The following is a 16,198-nucleotide window of genomic DNA, read 5'->3' on the forward strand; positions in this document are numbered from 1 at the left end:
GAAAAATGTACTTCGCCTCTAGCCTCCTGTCACCAGCAGTGCTTCAAACTTTCCACCTTGTATGTGTTATTGGATAAAGTATCAACACTTTCCTCCTGATTTCTTTGCCCTAGACAATAAGTACCTGAGCATGTGATGACAGATACATGTGCTTTTTTTCACATACAAGCACAGGATCACAGAAGCAGTCCCAAGAGCCATCAAACCTAGTATCCCTTTTTTGGCACTGACCAAAAGGAAAGATCTAAGTAAGAATACATTTTACATGATTTTCTTGTTCCTTTGTAGCTATAAAGCATATATAGGGTTCAACTCTTTGTGGCTTTGGACTTCCTTGAGTGTCAGTTTTTCATCTCAATACTATTACATATATGAAGAAGTTTGGTAAGTAAACCAAGTTAAACAGCTCTGAAAGGCCATTGATCCCAGTTCCTAAATGTTCATGCAAATAAAAATAATGAGGGTGGACTGGGAAAGAACTTTTAAATGAGAGCTCCTAGAAAATGGAAAACACTTACTCAAACATCTCTCAATTTTGGTAGAAACTAGAATGAGTCAAGTATTATTTCCTGACATTATGGGTGCAAATCTACTTGTGTTTTCTGTAATTTCTTATCACATCTGAAAAATGAAGTGAGGGAAGTGGCAAACAATTCAAGTTGAGTAACTTATACAACATTGAGACTGAAATACTTTTGTATTTCTTACCCAAGTTTTGAAGAACTTGATCTCTTTCAAGCTGAGTGTCTCGAATTTTATGTTGCAGCATCATTAGTTTCTCTTCATATTGTTTTTTCAGGGTCTGCAACCTTCGTTGGCTGTTCTCTAGCTCATCTATCAGTTTCTGCTTAATGGCTATTTCACAGGTGATATTTGCCAAGTCGGCCTGAAAATTCTCTAAAATAAAAACATGTGAGTTATCAAAAATTAAGACTTCTCTTAAAGCAACAGCACAGATCACATAAATATAGATACCCCTTGCAATGTTAGGGTCATTACCTAAAATTCAAATTGTGCACAAGAGAATTCTACACAAAGACCAATGCAGCAAGCAAAACTCTTATGGTCAACTTACAATAAATTTTCCAGAAATGCTCTCCATCCTAAAACTGGGAAAGGGGGAGGGAAAGATCTCTCATGTGATCACAATTGTTTATATGTTGCAATTTCACTTAAGTCTCACCACTAATCTATCCTTGCCCCTGCAAAAAGCAGTGAGACTTCAGGTAGTCACACATCAAAACTGGAGCATCACTGTCATTCTTAAACACAGCAGGTTATAAAAGAAAAATCTGACTGCTGGATGACTCCAAGGGTAGACTTTCCCTTCTCTAGCCCTCAGAAAGATACAGCCAAAGTTCCGAGAAGAGAGGAGAGCCACTTCAATCATGGAAATGGAAAGGTGAATGAAATTTAAAAAAAGAGTTCTGCAATTGCTGCTGATGTGTGACCCTCCAACAAGAGGGAGACAAGAGACTTGGTTAGCCAAGTTGGCTTGACTCATATGAGAAAATTGCTGGTGATGCTGCCTACCTATAGCAGAAACATGCTCTTAGGTACTCAACTTCTACACAAAAATGAAGAATCTTTCAAAATTATATTCTACCCATTTTCAAATTAACTGAATGGGAGCCACCATCTTGGTTATTAATCCTGATGTATAAAAAATAACGACCCAACCTTACACTTCGGATACTCTAACCAAGGAAGAAACACAGTATCAAACATATGATGGCTTCTGGTCAATTGTAAAGCCAGGTGGGGGGACACTTGATCAGATGTCCATTACATGGTTTTTACACTATAATAAAAAAAAAATTCACTGGATACATAATCCAGACATAAGTATGGATGTGTTAACACACTATCTTGCATACTAAAAGCCCATGGAACAACAGAGAATTTGTAAAATTCTACAGAATATTGCACTGAGATCACCTTTTTCATCAGAGTCAGAATCCGATTCATCTGAGCTTTCGACAACTTCCATGTCATCTTCATCCTCCTCATCTTCCTCTTCTTCATCCTCATGATCACTTACCTCCTGAACTTCCTCCTACAAAATGCAGGAAACAGAAATATGTTGAAGCACATTCACACTTTTCCATGCCTCAGTCACCTGTCACACTCACTGTGAAGGTATTGTATTCACCTGACCCATTCCTAATTTCCCTCCTTGTAAGTCTTTAAATAGAAAAATGAATAAATAGAACATTTCTAAACACTTACTGCTTCCAATTCATGATTCTCTCTCTCCGAAGTGCCTTTTTCATCTCTCTTCTCCTGCTCGTTATCTGTGTTATCTTCTTTAACACTAGCAGAAGAGGCATAGACACAAAATATTCAAACTGCCTGTGTACTTCCCATCCCCCCATAAGTTGTAATTCCAAATAAAGATGAAAACCAAAGTGTAGTCAGACAAAGGCATGGGCAAAACACAACTTCCAAACTCCCACAGATAAAACAAATAATGATTAATTACTCTTAATCTTAGCTTGCAAAATATATTAATGATTGTCATGTTGGTTTAAGGCATACAGCACTGCTGGTATAATCAGAATACACATCTGCATATGCTACAGCAGTACTTATTTTGCGTGGAAGTTGCAGCGTACCCAGAATAGCTTTTACAAAACAAAGAGCAAACACTGTGTGCAGGTACAACATACATTGCAGGCATTACTACACTCAGACCGTAACAGCCTACTGTGCTTACAGTCACCTGAAAAATTATGTGTAAGCCTTAAACAATACCCTAATTTATCATACTGTAACTACCCTTTTGATCAGTTTTCTACTTTGACATCAAGGGAACGCTTGAAATAGGTATTAGTACAACAACAGGCCCAAGAAATACTGAATTATTGCAATAGGACTGTCTCAAAAAGAAACATTTCCCAGCTATTAAGGTTACATTTATTTCCATGCTTTTGATTTTCAAGCTATGATTGAAAAGTAACTTAGAAGGCAAGTATCTCTGTATTCTTTCCTCTCTTGGCAATCTGAACTGTAGTGATGTTTTATGCAAATTACAGCAGGTTTCTTTTGTTTGTTTCATCTCAAAAGTTTGGTGTATTAGCCATTAGGAGAAGTTCTAACATTTTTATGTGCATATTGGAGACCTCACATGCAACTGTAAAATTTTTTAAAACATATATGTTATCAATGGCACTCTAGAAATTGTGATGGATCAAGCACCATTCCCTCCAGAACAAAATCCAAATTATCCCAAATACAAGGGAACAGGGCTAAACACCACAGATGGTAATAATGCGAAAATGCAGTAAGGATGGCATAATGTGGAACACACCTCACAACTTCAGCTGCATAAAGTTAATCAAGATATGTTCTGTAAGACCAGGCAGGGTAACTAGAAATACACATTGTCCCCCACTGACAACCAAAGAAGCTCAGACGTGAGCTCTAAGTCTTAGACAAATCCAATACTCAGTGCAATGACAAGAAATTTTCAGTAGCTTTACAAGGCTATAATTTGGAAAGCAACACCTTCAGAAGAGAGCTCTAGTTAAGTGACACAGTGCTCCTGTGCAGAAGCATTTTTTTTGTTATGCTATTTTTTATCCTGTTCAATGCTAACTGTTTTTTTCTGCCCCACTCATCACCAGTGAAAGCAAATCCAGCTAAAGCTGTCTACATGCAAGACAGAAAACTTGCTTAGACCCTCAAATCACACAGCAGCCAGGGAGGCTTGAAGTAAAAAGCCTAACCAGTGTTGTACTGAGAAACGTGCCAAATAGGGAACACCAAGTCACACAATCTCCTTTCCACAGCTTCTCATCTCACTCAGCCCAAAACATGTTCTGTTTTGTGTTACTTAACAAGCCTAAACAATAACAGATCTCATCTGCAATCTTCAAACAGACTGAGGCAAGTCTCCAGTTTCTCTTTTGCAGGCAGAGTGCTAACCACTACAGAGAATTTGTGCTTTGACTAATAACAAGAAGAAACAGGAGAAAGGAGAGCCAGCACCTCTCCCAAGCAGAACTTCACCGCTTAATTTGTGTGCCTCTGGTCTGTGGATTCACATAATCTGCATGAATTCAGTGGGGGTATATTTTGGATCAACATAGACAGCTGGAAAATAATGGCTCCTTTACAGCGATTTTTAATGAGTATACTCCAATTTTTAAAGCCCACAAATTAACTGCTCTCTACAACTACTTTATCTACCACTCAGGCTGTAACTGAATGGGGAAAAAGAAAAAAGTCAAGACTTCAGTCATGGGATTTCAAAAGTATAGAAGCAGACTAAATCAAGATATGAAGGTCCAAGGCCTTCTATACAGGCATCTACTGTTTGCTATACATTTCATGTATGAGCTACTGTGCCTTCCCTCCTGCCTTTCAATTTATACAGGCCCTACAAGAAGAAATCTACTTAATTCTATAGCAATAATCCAAGGTATCACCTCCCCGCAAACACTAGCTCAACACTCTGTAGTCCTGGTGTCAACCTCAATTCCAAAATACAAATCTCTTCCAGTTAAAACAATTGACCGAAATCAAAACACAGGAAAGAATTTTCAAACGCCAAACAAATTAAATTTGAAGTATCTATGAATCTGCCCAACTTCTTTTCATGTATGACAACTAGTTAATTGAAATGACAGGTAATTAAAAACCTGGGAAATATTCCAACCTTCTTTCTTCTTGACTGCTTTCCTCAAGTTTCTGTAGCCTTCAAAAGCACGAGGTACAGTATTGGAAGGCCAAGCCAATGAAGGACAAACCAGACAGTGAAAAGCAAAAGTGATAAGAAGGTAAAAAATGATATATGAGCTTGTGGAGTTTACAATGAAACTTTAAAAAGACACCATCAAGAGACAAGTAGTAAATAGGCAATACATTTTGCACAGTTGGGAAGTAAATAGAAAAAGAAGAAACATTTGTAGGAAAACTAATCTGTCATTGCCGACAACTGTAAATGCAAGTTACACTAAGGGAGAAGTTTTAGACATAGACAATATATTTCACTTTGAAAATTTCTAAAACGGATTAGCCAAAAAGACCCCCAACCAACCACCCACACCACAACCAATCAACCCTCCAAACAGACCCAAAGCTTTAGTTCCAATAAAACCTTTCATTCTCCACCTAAAACTGGCAGGTAAGAAGTACTGCCATTGACTCAAAAGATGTATACCCTCAGGAATGTGACCGGAAAACAAAACCAATGCACTGATTTTATATGCTGAAATTATAATACAAAAGAGTAATGAGAAATGTTTAGTACCAATACTCCAAAATGTATTCTGAATAATATTAACATCTTTAAAAAAAAAAAAAAAAAAAAAAAATCTTCAAACTACATTTATTTTTTGGTATTGTTGTTTGATTTTATTCAAAAAGTAGGAAACTGCTGTTCATTCTTCTGGGATTAAAAAAGTACATGCTAAAGGACAGCTTGTTTTTTTAATAATGTAAAAAAAAAAACATGCATCAGAAGCAATGAGATGGACAGTGTTAGTGTTTTCACTTGCACTTCTTCCTCTTGAGCAAACGTGAACGTATCAGTATTACGTTATACAAGTAGAGAGGTGGCTAAAATGTTAACAACTACTGAAATTCCTCCTGTTCCTGCTACGAGCAATTCTTGAGCAAGCGCTTTTGCTGCCTCTTCATATTACACTGCCTGCCATCTTCCTTCAGTATCAGCTACAAGCTGACACACTGAACACCGTGCAACTTTATCACTAATTTAGTTTAATAAAGGTTAGGGAAGTCAAAATTCTACAGTCAAAAATGGTTACCAGGTATGTGGGGCTGACTAACTATTAAAACGGACATGGAAGGTTCGCTCCGAGGCTTCTTCTAGTGACTATGTCACACTGTGAGACACTCCAATCAAGCATGGCAGTACTTGAGTATTCAAAAGATTACTGTTATATAAATTGTTTCTGATTAACTTTATGACAGATGCTTATTAAAGCTACAGATATATAGCAGCACATACCTGCTGCTCATTCAGAAACCAGCTCTTATATCTTCAGGCTAGCTCACAACAATTCAGGTAAGTTGCATATATCTAAAAATATGTACCTTTCATCCTACTCACCCATAGCCAGGAAACAAACAGATCAAGAAAGGTAGCAGATGAGGCAGAGTTAACTACGCTTACTAATCCCATTTTAATAGGAAAATGCTAATTAGAAAACTTTTAAAGAACAGCAACCCTAAAGAGAAGCAGTGCAGTAAAATCCACTAAATGCCTGTAGAAGACAGAAGTAGAGCAAAGAATCCCTATGGAAGTGCAGGGAAAATTGTCCCTTTGCAATGTATGAGCATACCCACTGCTACTTCCTGAAGTTTTAACAGAAGAAAAATTCACCGTGATTTATCCTGAACATAGGCTTTGCATTTCATTAATCAGATAGAAACACTCTGCAGGTAACAAGTATGACAAGTGATACACACAATCCCTCAAACCGCACTATTTCTTAGCTTCCAAAACATTTCTCCCAACATATGCATCTCAGAATTCTGCAGATGAGCCAGGAGACAGACTCCAACCTGACCAGCACATGATCCCATTCTATAGAACACAAGACCCATTGTAAGATGGAGGCCAGGCAATCAAAAGGTCATTTCTAACCTTTGTTTTTCTACAGTTCTCTAATGCTAGGATATAAAAAAAAAAAACCAACAAACTCTCTCTCAAAAACTGTAAATAAGGGTAAGTCATCTCTACTTCTGGATCAAACTACTTTTTTATTCCATTTCCAAAATTGTCCCAGTATAAGCAACTATGACTAGACACAGAAGCCCATTTCAAGAGGAAAACAAAACAGGAAAAACAAACCCCACAAATGACAAACAAACAAAATCAACAAAACACTGAATGTACAACCACCTGACATAAAATTCTTACTTCTATGCTAATTATCCCCTACTGTAAGGGATATTACTCAATATATCTAGTAACCTTTATCTGTTTTCTGGTCATAGTCCTGTCTGTTACCTAATACTCAGGCCCAGCCCTAACAATTCTTATGTATTTAAACGTATGTCTGATTTTTAAGTGTTGATATATACAAAGTCAAATCTCTTTGTCCTTGTATTTACAGTTAAAGAATATATTGAAGTGTTTGACTGAAGTAAGGCCAGAACATTCTGCTTATTTAAAACTTCCATCCACCCTTTCAAAAGGAAGAATCTAATTATTACTAAGTTCTCTCTACAAGTATCAGACATTTGTGTGACAAATGGATTTATAGATACAAGACTCAAATTTGTAGGTATCACTAACTCAAATCTACTTTATATTCAACTGTATTTCAGGCTTATACTGCTTTAGATTTACACCTAACTTGTAGACATCTGAAGGGCCAAAATAGATTAGCAAACAAAATAGAAGTGTGGAAAATGTCAAAGAAAAGATTTGTAATGGACCCAAACTCTTGAGTACAGAAACAGATCTTCGCTGTGCTAACTGCTGTCTGAACAGGCATTTGTATCAATGTCTATGAGTATTTTAGTAGATGAGAAATTAGACAGCAAAAAAAATAAAATAGCAAAGCATGATATTGCAGAGAACTAGAAAAACCTCAAATTAGTAACATTCGTAACAGCAAAAAATAAAGCAAAAAGCAGCCACTGCAAGAGCTACCACAGAATTCCCAAATATCCAGAATCTTTTCTTCAGCAAGCTGTTTCAGTTTTGACACAGCAGAAAAGAGTTTATAATTTTGGGTTTTGAAAGCCTGTTGAATTTCAGATGCATTTAAATAGAAATTTTTAAATACCCAAATTTACAGAGAGCATCTGTACTTTTAACATTGTGCATAATTATATAGAAGAATCCATTATGACAGACTTTCATTCCACATATACTGCATACTTCACTGGAAGAAAAGATGCAAAAGAAAAACAACTTTAATGTGTAAAAAGGCTTGAAGGAACAGCCGTGTAACATCCCAACCTACACAGCAACAACTAGTGAATTTTAAAATCTCAGTGGTTAAAGAAATACACCTCTTCCCTAGTAAAGACAAAACAAATAGCAGTATAATTTATACACTACCTCTTTTTCTTCTTCCTTTCTTTTTTTTTCAGCTTTTCTAGATCTTTCTTGGCTAGATCTAGAATTTCCATTGTCTCTTTCTCTGAAGAAAGCATAGAAGCAGAAAAGGCTGATGGTCCACCAAAGTACGTAGATCTTGTTGAAGCCCTTGACAAGCTGCGTCGAAGATTTTCATTCACTGCTTCACTTTCCAGTAATTTTGCTCTTAAAAAAAATGAAATTGTAGACTGGGAATCATAAGAATTGCAAATGTTCTTTAGTATCTTTAACTGCAATGTATTACCTTCAGTTTAAAGAGATACTCCAAACCAAGGTGAAGTCTCAAAAACTACAGCACTTGCAAGTGCCTTGAGACCATTTTAGACAACAGTTATGTCTTTGTATGTATCATACCTATATCATATCACCCTAGACAGAATACATACAAATATCTGTAGAAATACACACACAGATGTCTGTCCATATACACAGATAGATGTACATACATTTGTACGTATGTGCAAACGCTGTATGTATATAGACATTACACAAAAAGTCTAACACTGAGGATAGGCTAGATAGTTCCTCAGCATGATATAACTCCAAGAAATACAGAAATACAAATTTATGAAGATACTTTAAAAAAGAAAACAGTTTTTTGTTTTAGAACACTTTAGAACACTAAATTGTAAAAAGTAATTTCTCATTAATTTATATGAGGTTATGAAGTTATAAAACAATCATTCCAAGTCTTGCTATCCTTTATGCAACAGTATCAAGTCATCAGCATTTCAGCAACATCTTACTTTCATTTCTATTGTCAGCTTCACCTTTAACATTAACTCTTTATGATCAAGAGGAGTACCTTCGAAACTAAAGGTCTTAGAAGCTGAAGAACCACTGTCCTAAAGTAATCTCTACACAGGAAAAGAAACCCAGATGAAGTTAAGTACTTGCAAACATCTGGGTTTTTTGATAATAATTTTTTTCAAACATATTATGCAAATACCTGAGATCTTCAATTTCCTTGATATAATTATGAATCATGTTGCTAATTTCTTCATTTCCTTCTCCTTTGAAGGACAGAAAAAGGAAGAAAACATTATAAATATTTGAATACAGCTACTAGGCACAAGATACCAACAAAGAGAAAGTCATATGGGCTGCAATACATGCCAAGATCTTACTCCATTTGCAAAAATTTATTTCTTCCTAAACTGCATTAATTTTTCAGTTCCTCTGTGTCATATGATCAAGATTATTACAAGGGATTTTTTTCTATTTCATTTGTTTGCTATATTAGCACCTTCCAACAATACATGCACCATTAATCAAAAGTAATACGACCAACAGTGCACAAAAGAACAATGCAGTCATGATAATTCAATTGGTTGATTGTTCTGTGAGGTGAAAAGTGAGCCAACACTCACCCATGTCTGTCAAATGGCTCCATCCAAAGATTTAAGTCCACGTATAGCTAAATATATGAGTAATTCCTATCCTGAAGTATTCTTTCACATTTCTTGTTGCTCATAGCCCTAAATGAATGGTCAAATTGGGGTACCATGCTATTTCTATTAATAGCAGTCTCCAGAACTAGAGGAATGAATCAGCTAAGGGTGTACCCCTGCCAAAACATGCCCTATAACTTCATTCCAAGGTACCCACAAAGCAAGAAAATAACCAGTTCAAGTTCATGAACTTAGGAAGCAATCCTCACACAGCATACCTGCTCTGGCTAGCACTTGGTTGGCCTGATCGCTCATGAGTTGTGTTATTCTGGCTCTCAGCGTATCAATAGTCTCTTGCATGGCTTTAATTCTAACACGTAAGTTGTTGTTCTCTGTTTGCAGCATTGCATTTTCATGAAACATGTCATTGATGCTTTCGACACCTTCTTCATCTATAATCCTTTTACCCTTAAGAAAATAAATATATTTTATTACTAATAAAAGTTTTTCTTATGTAGGTCAGCCTTTAACCTAAAAGCATTCTACAGAGTACTTGGAATTCCCAACAGACTCTTGTAGCAAAAGAATGTCTCCCAAAGTGTTTAAAACAATGGATAAATGGATGGGCATTTTAAAGCAGAAGAAATCCTAAGAGGATAAACTTACCGTTTTGTATTCCATGAGTTCCATCTGTAGCCGTGTAATCTCACTGCGCAAAGCATTTATTTGTTGACTAGCCCTGTCCTGATTAACCATCACCTTGTTCTTGATGTTCCGTGCCCGGTTAGCATACTTTAATGTGTTTAGGGTTTCCATGAAGTCTCGATCTGAAGGGCTCACACACGCTATCATGAGTGTTTGACTGGAATTTAGAAACATAAATCAGCATTATTCATCAAGAAGAAAGAGTACAAGCAAGCTAGCAGGCCTTCAGGTAGAAAGTGAAACAAAAATAGTGACTGCACAGGACTTGTGAACATCTTTCTCAGTCCACCTCACAGATGTAGACTGTCAACCACAAAGTTCAGCACTTTTGTATCTTTATAATCCAAGGAAAGGAGATGTAGAACAACCACGTAAACTGAGATTTAAGCCTTTAAGATCCTAAAGTCCTACACAGAGATTTACATCACGCAGTTGTTAGGACCACTCACTTTAACTCCTGAAGTTCCTACCTACATAATCTGAACACTAGCTGAATGCTCATCTTAGCTGCCCATGTATGCCTAAGGTACCTGTTGTCTACCTGTTTGCCAACAGAAGCCCAAAAGCCAGCACTTAGTTACATTCATCCAGATCTGTATTTATTCCATGTTTCTTTACACCGCTGCTTAGAGCATTTCCACAAAAAGCAGAAGGACCCAAACTCTAACTCCAAGTGGGCTGTGAACCACCATCTTCCTTTTGGGTTCCTACAACACACCCAGTATTCTTAACCTTACCTTTTTGGGGACTAAAATAATTTGGAGAACTGGTTCATAAAGTTTGAGGATGAATTGCTAAAACAGAATCTTCCTTGGATCCTGAGGCTAGTTATTCTTTCCAGTTTAGTTTACTGGTGTGTATGGTGAAGATAATTGCCCCAAAGGGTTACAGGGATTAACTTGTTTGTCCCTGGAGACAGTGCACTCTGTTGCACCCACCTGAACTTACACATTCAACAGAGAAGCAAATTCCTCTAAAGCCCGAGGGGAGTACTCACTCTGTCAAATGTAGGTGTTTTCACCTCTCTAAGAACTTAGGCCATTCAGAGTATGGTCTACAGCTGGAACTCTGACCCACCTCGGCTTTTCTTATTTGATGTGAAATGTGTGCTCCAAGGAACAGGGGAAGGGACTGCAGTGTCTCTGCCTGCATGTTGAGTGGTAAAAACTATTTGGCTGGAATGAAAATTTTACCTTTTTTCTCTGAACAGACAGACCAGCCACAACCAATCTTGCATTTGTAGCACAGGGTATGCTCTGACCCTGCATATCCCATGCAAAAAAAATCAGGATTATGGTGTAAATAGTACAGCGATATCATGCTTGCATCACAGTTAATTCAGAACTCACTGAAATTTAACCTGAATCACTGCTAGAAAATCTTTTAAGTATTTGCAAAACAGAAACTATGTAGACAGTAATACCTAGAATGGAGGCTAGAAGGCTACAGAAACCTAATAACCTGATTTCCCAAAAGAAAAAAAATGCATATTTATTTTTGCTTTCCCATACTTTGACAAAGTATGGATAAGAAACTATTCAAATTGTGTTAATATGTATAACTCATCTTTAATAGGAAACTGTTAATTTGCTTCAGCATGTACATAAAAAACATGTTATGGTAGTGGAGTGGCCACAAATTTAACATCAGACAGAAAGAGTAAATGTGAGTATACTGAAAATGCTCTGGAACATCATTTGTTATCACACTGCACACTAAACCACGCGATTTCTCCTGATGAACAGGAGAGGGAGCAGTAGAGCCATAAGATAGGGAAAAGTCTAAATGTTTCAACAGCAGCGCAATTTTAGAAGTGGTTTGAAAATATGTTCATTTTCTAGTGTATTTGATATAAAATTTACTCAAGAAATGCTATTTATAGCTATTTTCAGAGAGCGCTTAGAAGAGCTATGCTCTTGATTTCTCCTAGCTTCCATCATTCTTAAGTTTCTGCCTCCTTTAAGCACTTCTGAAAATTCTAGCCCTTATTTCTTTTGCCTGGCTCTTCTCTTTTCCTCACAGTACACTGCTGCAAAGTGTAACTAAGGTACTCTCTGAAGAGTAGAGCAACAATAAGAATTCTCTTCCACTTCTCTTAATTTCTTTGTGAAATGCCCAGAAATTTTTCCAACCTCCTAAAAATAGCAGTCAGCCATACTGGATTAAACAGTGGAGGAATAAGTACTGCCTTGCTAAAACCCACTCAGCTACACTCTCTTTTGTAGTTGCAGATGTTCGTGTTACAAACAAAAATCTGTATTTTAATAGAATTTGTTGATGTTTGCTTAGACTAAGCTTCCAGAGGCCTCTCTTCCTTGTATGTGCAGTAGATACACAAAACAGGTTCATACGAACAGTTCTGGTGATAAAGTAGTTTGTTTTTATTAGGCTCTAATCCAACATCGGATAACTGGACAGATGCACCATAGCCTGAGCTTATCTTACCACAGGCACTTCCATCTTTTTGCAGTCTCCATGTTCCCATGCATAGCAATCAGAAAAATTAAGTGTCATTAAAAAAAAAAAAAGCAACACCCTGAAGGAGAAATGCATCACAGCTTTAAACTATGCTGCAATCAATAAGGCTATAACACAAAGTAAAGTTTAACATTTAAGTTATCTACAATCTAATGATGTCTCCATGGAAAAAGCTTGGACTGGAAGTGGCAACTTAAAGTAACTCAGTGCCTCATGTCTAGTAAAGCTGCAGCGACACTGAAAAACACAATGCAAAAAACCTCTTCAAAAATATTTTCCCTGCACTGCCAGCATGTTCTCTCGTGACAATATATTTCCAGAGCTACCCTCCAACAAAAAGAGTGTCTATTTTTCTAACTGTTTGGGTTTTGTTTATTTTACTTTCTGAAGATTATGTATTCATTCATGCTCAGAGTGAAACACAAAATAGTCTAGATTTCATACCTGTTTCCCCCAAGAGAGTCTTGAAGTAGCCGTGTAAGCTTTGAATCTCTGTATGGTACATGAGTTGCCTTCTTACTTTTATCTCCAAGTGCACTTATTACATTGCCAAGAGCCAACTATAAAATTGCATGTAACAAAGTTAAAACCAGCTAAGCAGTTTTAATTTAAAACCAGCTATAAACTAATACACTGGTGTCTAACTATGGTAAAAATAAATAAATGAATAAAAATCAATATATTCATGAAAGTTAACACAAAATAGTTCTGAATATTTTTTACATTTTACAGTAGGTAAGTATAAACTTTTGTGCTATCAACAGTGAATCAGATGACTTGTAGTCTGGTATCTGCAAGTGTTTAGTGCTTAATACGTCTCGTGTGCATTATTGATATCTCACATCAGTCACAAACTAAAGTTAGAACTTCTTTATCACATACATACTTGCAATGGTTATTAAAGCTGACATTTGCTTCTAGCAGCAGATATATTACTTCCTAAAATTAATGTTATCAATTTTACTTTATGCTAGAATTAGAATAAAATGTGAAGCAGTAATACAAAAAAACCACAACAGTAGTACCTCTACAGACATGAAATAAGGTATGCCTGATACAGAATTAAGCACTTAAGGTTTGCAGTTATTTAGTTCATGGTTATCCTATTTCACTACTAAAAGGGTCTAATTCATGTTTATAAACAACCTAATACATGGCATGCACTTCAATCATATGGAAAATTCAAGAGCATTCCTCTAGATGGCACCCTGTACAGCCAGGTATTTGCCTTGAAAATGGTCTCACTGCATCCAGAAGTTGAAAAAAAAACCTCTACACACAACACTATGTGATTGCTTGGATGTGCATAAATCATTTTCAAACTGTTTACCAAATTTGAGGGCTGGAATTCACTGAAAAACAAAGTTCTGTGATCATATAAAATATTACTGTTATCACAGTGACTTTTAACTTTGTTCATTCTATACCCTATTTGTTAAGGATGCATCTGTGTCATCTAAACCCCCAGATTTCTGTTGGCTTTGTGCCTTTATTAATGACAAAACAATCAAATTCTTTCTCCTCCCTATAATATAACCAGAATAACTATAGAATACAACTACTGCTGTGATGGCAAAAAAATAGATACCTTGCTGATGCCATACACTGGACCAGAGAAGAGGTGTTTCCACATGAAATAAACATGTATTTTTGTATCTTTAAGAGAATTGCACAGAGCCTTCACATAGCCAAGTAGCTCAAAACAAAGGCACAGAACTACAGTCTCTACTGATAATGACCAACTGTACTTTGCAGTTTAGTTAAGTAAAACATTCAATACAGTTAGAAACCTGTAAGTCAGTATACAGAAAAAAAATGAAGTGATGCTGTAAGTTTTAAAAATTCCATTTACAAGTTATTTGCTTTGGGGTTTTTGCTTGGTTGTTTCTTTTGTTTGGTTTTGTGGGTTTGGTTTTTTATAATCTGTTTCATAATTATAGCAAAGAACAACCATTTATTGATCAGTTAAGCTTATTCATTGACTGTGTTTTACATGTTTGTACTCCTTGCAAACTGCTGGTGATTCTCTCCAATTGTTTTGGTCTTGACATAATAAAAAAGTTTTAAAAGCAAATGGAACTCTAAAAGGTCTTTTAAAAGTTAGAGTAACTATCTTTCACAGCAGTTATAGGTTCTAGAATTTGTTGGTTAGGGTCTAGTACAATCAATCAATCACACTTTAGCAAACCAGAACCCAATATACATTGTTGCACGTCATGTTACAGTCCTTGTTCTATACACAATGCATTTCTGCTTTAGGGATTACTAAAAACAAGTGATCCAGAAAGGAAGAGAATATGCTACCAGTAGTCTATAAAGACAAGTCTTACTAGGCCACAGTTGATGGAAATGCCTTCTTTTGCCCTTTCTCCTGTAGCTCCTGTTCGCTTCAACCTCTCAGATCCCGCCAGATCAACAAAATGGAACTTGGCAGTAAGAGTTTCAAATTCATTTATCTCAGAAGATTCAGATATTATTCTGTTATCAGTGGCATTATCCTGAAATAAAAAAGAACCCATAAAGCTTGGTAAGTTCTTTCACATTAACAAACTGCAAAGTTCAATCAACAACTAGTATCACGTGCACCTCCATCCTATCTACTCATTTTAACAACAGTATCTCTCAAAAAACTGTTTCATTGTACATGCTAACATACCATTCTTGAATATGCAGCTCTAGATGAATAGCAATTGCTTTAAGAATGAGCTACAAGTGTTTCTTGATGGAAGAACAGAGAAATACATATATTAAGACATAGGAGTCGTCAACACGGTGGGCAACAAAATTTCCAGCTCACCTGGAATGCAAGTCTTGCATCAATTGCCAAAGGAAGTTGATTTAAAAGACTCTCTTAATTATATTATCCCCAAAAATTACCAGACCCACCTAGTTCATAAACAGGCCAAATAACAAAGATATTTTGACTTTATACCTCTCTAATCCACATCATCAGCTTCCCTATAGCCTGACTCTTTACATGCATATTAGGAATTATTTTTCAGGACACTTTCCTTAGTAATGAGTTTTCCACCAGCACTTTTGACTTGACCAGAAAATAAGGACAGCAGAATGAACAAGGGAAAGAAGAGGCTGCCTTCTTACTCCCTCAAGCGTGCTGTAATGACTGGCACTGCATATCTCCATCAGTGCAGGAAGTGTGCCCAGGAATGCACTGCAACTACAGGCAGATACCACAGCCTCAGTCTTTCCCAAAGCATAGAAGCAAAATTATCCTTTTTTCATTGGATAATCTCAACCCTTTTTCACCCACTGTCAATTAGTGTATTTTAAGTGCAGTTGGACTTGTTGTCAGGAAAGAACAGTGAATGAGAAATGTCTTTTAATCACTTCTTTAATTACTTCCTGGTAAGATATCCATTGCAAACTAATTTCTACCTACTTGTCTTGCATATATACAGGCATACATTGAGTGTATACTGGGTTTTTAACAGAGCCCAGGCACAGCTACAGGGTTATGCTAGCAGTGTGTATCAAAGTAAACATGGATTGTTCTGGGTTCTCCTTTCAAAACAAGCAAATTAAA

The 16,198-nt window shown here is 36.4% G+C and overlaps 1 protein-coding gene across 9 annotated transcripts in view; it reads right to left on the bottom strand.

Moving 5' to 3' along the window:
- Positions 1-16,198, bottom strand: part of KIF21A (kinesin family member 21A) — an 88,550-nt gene that overhangs the window by 31,188 nt on the left and 41,164 nt on the right. For 5 of the 9 annotated variants that reach the window (XM_054178820.1, XM_054178826.1, XM_054178821.1 and 2 more), the window contains exons 6-15: positions 14,985-15,152; positions 13,099-13,214; positions 10,138-10,333; positions 9,750-9,939; positions 9,030-9,093; positions 8,042-8,245; positions 4,661-4,699; positions 2,230-2,314; positions 1,939-2,056; positions 709-897 (exon numbers count right to left, since the gene is read on the bottom strand). In XM_054178820.1, coding sequence (XP_054034795.1) covers positions 709-897; positions 1,939-2,056; positions 2,230-2,314; positions 4,661-4,699; positions 8,042-8,245; positions 9,030-9,093; positions 9,750-9,939; positions 10,138-10,333; positions 13,099-13,214; positions 14,985-15,152 — 1,369 coding nt within the window. The remainder of the gene's footprint in view (positions 1-708; positions 898-1,938; positions 2,057-2,229; positions 2,315-4,660; positions 4,700-8,041; positions 8,246-9,029; positions 9,094-9,749; positions 9,940-10,137; positions 10,334-13,098; positions 13,215-14,984; positions 15,153-16,198) is intronic. The other 4 variants (XM_054178824.1, XM_054178823.1, XM_054178828.1 and 1 more) reach the window with 1 other exon arrangement.

The sequence above is a fragment of the Dryobates pubescens genome, chromosome Z, assembly GCF_014839835.1.
Source record: "Dryobates pubescens isolate bDryPub1 chromosome Z, bDryPub1.pri, whole genome shotgun sequence".
Lineage (NCBI taxonomy): Eukaryota > Metazoa > Chordata > Aves > Piciformes > Picidae > Dryobates > Dryobates pubescens.